General features: G+C 34.5%; 1 protein-coding gene across 2 annotated transcripts in view; it reads left to right on the top strand.

Moving 5' to 3' along the window:
- Positions 1 to 6,418, top strand: part of LOC106106005 (THO complex subunit 3) — a 9,902-nt gene that overhangs the window by 2,655 nt on the left and 829 nt on the right. The window contains exons 2-6 of one of the 2 annotated variants that reach the window (XM_013286525.1): positions 499 to 620; positions 1,192 to 1,327; positions 2,688 to 2,791; positions 3,493 to 3,654; positions 5,178 to 5,278. In XM_013286525.1, coding sequence (XP_013141979.1) covers positions 499 to 620; positions 1,192 to 1,327; positions 2,688 to 2,791; positions 3,493 to 3,654; positions 5,178 to 5,278 — 625 coding nt within the window. The remainder of the gene's footprint in view (positions 1 to 498; positions 621 to 1,191; positions 1,328 to 2,687; positions 2,792 to 3,492; positions 3,655 to 5,177; positions 5,279 to 6,418) is intronic. The other variant, XM_013286526.1, reaches the window with a different exon arrangement.

Below are 6,418 nucleotides of genomic sequence, written 5' to 3'. Positions count from 1 at the left end.
GCCTACTCTTATTTAAGGAGGAGACGCACAAAAAGAGGATATTTCCCCTTCCTATGCAACTCCTCTACTTGCCCTTCACATCCTCTCCCTATAAAAAAAGGGTGGTAAAGAAAAAGGAACTTAAATTAGGCCTTGTTGGACGGTTACTCTTCTCCGTCCGGGGCTCTGGAGGTGTGGGGCTATTGAAACACTTTCTTCTAGTTAATCATCATTATATTTAAAATATCTGAACCATTATATTTATACAAAGTCTATAGTCATACACTACGTACATACGTCGTACATGGCGAGATGTAAAATCTAAATATATAAAACATCAAATATACAATTCTTTATAATTTAAAATAAATTATTCTAATAGTAAAAAACATCCTCTGTGTTTACAGTGTTGCCTGCCAGTATACAAACATATAAAAACCTCCATCCTCCAACAGGCCTCTTTATGTACTTTTAATGTTTATTAGAAGGTATAGGTTATTTGTCTTATATTCTCATCAGGTCCAGGATTTTGTTTTCAAAGGGCACACAGGGTCAGTAGACCAGTTGTGTTGGCATGCCTCGCATGCGGACCTCCTCAGCACAGCCAGTGGAGACAAATCAGTCAGGATATGGGATACAAGGTAAATGCTTATTAAATATTTAGTTCATAATCAATAATACATTTTTTAATTGTATTTTTAGTCTTCAAATTCTTTGTAATAAACATTTAAAATTAATTATACTCTCAAGAACTTACTAATTATTTTATTTATACTTTTATACTATTATAATAAACCATAAACACACACTTCTTTGTTGCCTAAGATGTCAGCAATTACAGCATATATTTGAATAATTCTTCTTTTAATAAAAAGCCCTACACTTACGTCACGCTTTAGGCTATATATTTTCACGCCATTAAACTTAGGGGGTAAATATTTTGGATGAAAACCCCAATGTGGGAAAGAGACCATAAGTTGCTGCCAACATCAAGGAAGCAACATTGCCATAGTAAGGTAATTGGTATTTTGTCATTTGCAATTGAGAATTTGACAAATGCAAACAATACATTTATAATATCATGCGGATGATGCCGCACGCAAACATCTAGTAATAGTATAAAAGGAAAGAAAATGGACTATTCATTTTAAAATTCATCATTTTCCTTCTTCATTGTTAAATAATTATTAACTTCCCTGTTATATTTTGCAGATCACACAAATGTGCCGCCAGTATATCAACAAAGGGAGAGAATATAAACATAGCATGGTCTCCCAACGGCAGCACTATAGCTGTAGGCAATAAGGAGGATCTTGTCTCATTTATAGATACACGCACATACAAAGTAGTGAGTATTATATAATACTAGTTGTTACTTGTGTCTACGCCCACATGGAATAAAAAAGTAAAATAATAGCCTATGTTACTCATTGATAACATAGCTGCAAAGGTACAAGAAATAAATCGGCCCAGTATTTTTTGAGTTATTTCAATACATACAAAAATACAAAAATACATATCTTTCCACTTTATAATATTAAGATTGCCAGCAGACTGGGTTGCAGATATATTAATCACTGCATAAAGCTGCATGTGGTAGCAGATGATTGTACATTTTAGAATAATATTGTATGTGTGACTAACAGGTATTAAGATTTTTCTGTTACTAACTATGAGCAAAAAAAAACAAAAGTGAGTAGCCTATGTGTTCTTCTAGACTATCCTCCACATATGTACCAAATTTCATTGAAACCTGTTCAGCCATTTAGGCTACAAACTCTAACAAACATCCATCCATCTAAACTTTCGCATTTATAATATTAGTAAGAGTAGTAAGAAGTAAGAATAGTATATATTGGTAACCTAACAGTGGTAGAGCCCGCTTTAACATCTTCGCACGAATGGGTCGGCTCGCCCGGTGCAATACAACGACCACACAGAAAACAGGCGTGAAGTAGAAGCAATTGCGCGTTTTGTCTGATAAGTGTGGTGCCGGAGGCCTGATTTTAGTCCCTTTCCTTTTCCACCCTTTTCTTAAGAGGAAAGAATGGAGAAGTGGATTTGATGGTGGAGAAGACGCATAGGAAGGGAAAATGTCCTCTTTATGTGCGTCTCCTACGTCAATGAAGGGTAGGCAACGCTGCAATTGCAGATGTCTATGGGCAGCGGTTGCTTTCCATTTCGGTGGATTCAGGTAGCCGCTTGCTCGTTTGCTATCTTATGTTATAAAAAAAAGATGATTTTGTTCATATCAACATATTTAATTTCAACAACTACAATACTGACTACTGTCAGAATGGCGCACTATACTATTGTCTTAATGACATTGACAGCTGTCAGATAGGGACGGGACATCTAAGCCGATGTTCTAGTGTTGCCCAATTTTCTTAACAGTATATTAGTTAAAAAGGTACTTATTTATGTACCAAATAAAAAAATAGCTAAAAGCTTATTTAGTGTGAACTGTCTTAACAGTCAATAGTTTGGGTTTGTAAGTCAAATTAAAAATTATTTAAACAGTAGAACATTGATAAGTTAAAGTCCAACGAACACAAAATATTTTGAGTTATCAAGGGTCTATGTTGGTTTTGGGCTTTGATGGGTAGGTAACATTGTTTTTTGAAGTTATAGAGGTTTTTAAGTTACAGAGGTTTGAGTTATCGAGGTTATTCTGTATTTGTATTTTTTCCTCATATCCTATGTTTCAGGTAACGGAAGAGCAGTTTAACTTTGAAGTGAATGAAATATCTTGGAATAATGATTCAGACCTGTTCTACCTCACCAATGGACTGGGCTGTGTACATATTATGACGTAAGTTTTAGAATTGAGAATGTTCTATTTAAGAAAATATAAGAAACAAACTAGCTTTTACCCGTGACTGTTCGCGTGGAATTAAAAAAAAACAAAATCAAGTAGTCTATGTGTTCTTCATGTCAAATTTTTAACATCCATCCATCCATCTAAACTTTCGCCTTTATATTAGTAAGATCAAAGAGGAATAAAAAAAACGTCTTATGCTGTTGACCCTTTTTAAACAATTTTACCTTTATAAAGCTGTATAGACTTATTCAAATATAGATATGTTCCACAAGTTTCCGAAATAATCATACTAATATTATAAATGCGAAAGTTTAGATGGATGTTTGTTACAGTTTGTAGCCTAAACTGTTGAACAGATTTCGATAAATTTTGGTAAAAATGTAGAGGATAGTCTGGAAGAACACTTAAGCTAATCACTTTTGTTTTTTTAATTCTAAGCAGACGGAGTCGCGGGCGACAGCTAGTAGATAATTGTAATTGTTAGACAAATAGTTGAATACGACTATAGAAGCAAAATATTTAACATTTATTGTAATATTTGGTCGATACATGTGTAAATATAATTTCTCATTTCAATATACTGTATTCAAATTTAAAATGGGTACCATATTTAATTCTTTGACTACACACTTGTTTTTCCATTGTTTCAAGTGAGCTTAAGTTATTTTGATGAATTAAATGTTGTTTCTCAGGTATCCCGGTCTGCAGCTCCAGACGGTACTGAAAGCACACCCAGGCACATGTATCTGTATAGAGCATGACCCCACCGGCAGATACTTTGCCACGGGCTCCGCTGATGCACTTGTCTCCTTGTGGCATGTGCAGGAGTTGGCCTGTTTGAGAGTCTTCTCTAGGTAAGTGTTTAATTATAGTTAGTAAAGTTATACTTCACTCTAGAATTTATAAATGTTACTTATATTATGAATTAGCTATTCTCGGTTTTATCTAAATAAATCTATACTGCTATACTAATATCATCATCATCATCATCACCAGCTCACTATAGGTCCCCACCGAGGGGCTCGGAGCCTACCCTAATAAGGGGTGACTAGGACATAGTCAACCTGTACTGCGGGTTGACTTCACACATATCTTTGAATTTCTTCGCAGATATGTGCAGGCATCCACGATGTTTTCCTTCACCGTAACAACGTCGGGTAAATTATGTACATATGAAAATTCGAAAAATATAAAATCACATTGGTACAGCGGGATTCGAACCCAAGACCTGTAGATTACAAGTCAAGTGCTTAAACCACTGAGCCACTGACGCTCTTTTAATAAAGCGTAAACACACACTACTTCGTGGCGTAGGATGTCAGCAATCACAGCATGTTTTTGAATAACTCTTTCTTTACGACACGCTTTAGGCTATACATTTTCGCGCTATTAAACTAAGGGGTAAATAAATTGGATAAAACCCATCGTGTGGGAAAGGGACCCTATACTACAAGCTGCCATCATTAAGGAAGCAAGGTTATTATGGTAACGGTCATTTTGACATTTGCAATCGAGAATTTGACAGATGTAAACAATAAAATGGTGTTTTTACAAGTTAAAGGCTATGTAGGACTTTTTATAAATAAAAGTATTATTCAAAAATATTGTGTGATGTTTTATCCTACACGAGCTTTCGCCCGCGACTCCGTTCGCGCGGAATTAAAAAAAACAAAAGTGAGTAGCCTATGTGTTCTTCCAGACTATCCTCTACATCTATACCAAATTTCATTGAGATCCGTTCAGCAGTTTGGGCTGGAAACTTTAACAAACATCCATCCATCTAAACTTTCGCTTTTATAATATTAGTAAGATAACTAAGTATATGTTTACTATTTACTATATTAGTATAGTTCACAAGCATTACAAAAAAACATTTTGGTAATACTAAAATGTAACAATCACTTGGATTTGATTTGCTAAAATAAATAAGCGTCTAATAATAAAAGAGCGTCGGTGGCTCAGTGGTTTAAGCACTTGACTTGTAATCTACAGGTCTTGGGTTCGAATCCCGCTGTACCAATGTGATTTTAGATTTTTCGAATTTTCATATGTACATAATTTACGCGACGTTCTTAAAGTGAAGGAAAACATCGTGATGCCTGCACATATCTGCGAAGAAATTCAAAGATATGTGTGAAGTCAACCAACCCGCAGTAGGCCAGCGTGGTTGACTATGGCCTAGTCACCCCTTATAAGGGTAGGCTTCGAGCCCCTCGGTGGGGACGTATAGTGAGCTGGTGATGATGATGATGAAAATAAATAAAATCAATTGTCTAGTGTATAGACTTTGTATTAGAAAGTGGATATTTCCTCTTTTAAACACAAATATAAAATTATTGTGTGTTTTAACTATTATTGAATAAAATAATATTTGTAGGTTAGAATGGCCTGTGCGTACTTTGTCGTTCAGTTTTGACGGACGTCTGCTCGCCTCCGCCAGCGAGGACCATGTCATAGATATTGGAGACACCGAGACAGGTAAAAACATTTTTATATAAAAACTATTCTTAAACTTTTATTTTAATTAAATGCTACTGTTTTTTAATTTGATATTTAATGAAAATCATTGTCTCTTTGAAATTCATGTTAAAATTAGGTCGTGTGAAGAGGAAATATTTTTATTTTTCTATGTAACCATTAAACTCTAAAACTATTCTACTGGTTTCAAAAATTCTTTCACCATTAGAAAGTTACATTATTACAGATTGATATAATATATATTCATTATTTTAAAACAATTAATATAATTGTAAATAGCGATATTAATTTTATATTTAGAAAATTGCGAGCAGTTGCCGATCATGACCTACTAATCAAAACATACAATGCCCTCTGCCACTGCTTGATTAACTATTGTGTTTGTTCTTGGGGTGGAGCCTCGAAAACTTGTATTCTAGAGGCAGAACGAGCCCAACGGTCACTATTAAAGGTTATGTTCAAACTGCCCTTTAAATATCCTACCTACGAACTGTACAGAAAATGTAAGATCTTGAGTGTTCGAAAAACATTCATATTTGAATGCATCAAGTCCCTACATAAAAACCAAATCAGTATAACATCCACGCAAAGCAAGAGAATACATAGATTTAATTTGCCAGCATTTAAAAGTTCACTTGCCATAAAACATTATAAATATCTTGCCCCCTACCTATATAATATTTTAGACAAAAAATCAAAAATTAGGAACCTGAAAGCATATCATTTACGAATAGTTACAAGGAAATGGCTAGAGGAGATGGATTATAAGACCTGTGAAAATCTATTTCAAAATAATTTCTAAAGTAACACACACACACAACCATACAACATGCAGAGGCCATTATATTCAACAAGCACATACATAACACACAATCACACGTGCACACACACACGCACACACACCTACACACACACACACACACACACACACCCACACACACACACACACACACACACACACACACAAATCATTCATCATACACGCGGGAAAGAAGAGGGAAAAAAAACCATCTAATTGTTAATTATAATTGTTTTATTCGAAAATGTTCACACCTTAAATTTTCTTGTACCTTTTTTCAATGTTTTAAAATAACTCATTAATTGTAATGTATTTTTTTTGTTTTCTTTGTGTAGATATTA

The sequence above is a fragment of the Papilio polytes genome, unplaced genomic scaffold, assembly GCF_000836215.1.
Source record: "Papilio polytes unplaced genomic scaffold, Ppol_1.0 DF822622.1, whole genome shotgun sequence".
NCBI classification, from domain to species: Eukaryota; Metazoa; Arthropoda; class Insecta; order Lepidoptera; family Papilionidae; genus Papilio; species Papilio polytes.
The sequence above is the reverse complement of the archived record's forward strand: the minus strand, read 5'-3'. Positions and strand labels throughout refer to the sequence as shown.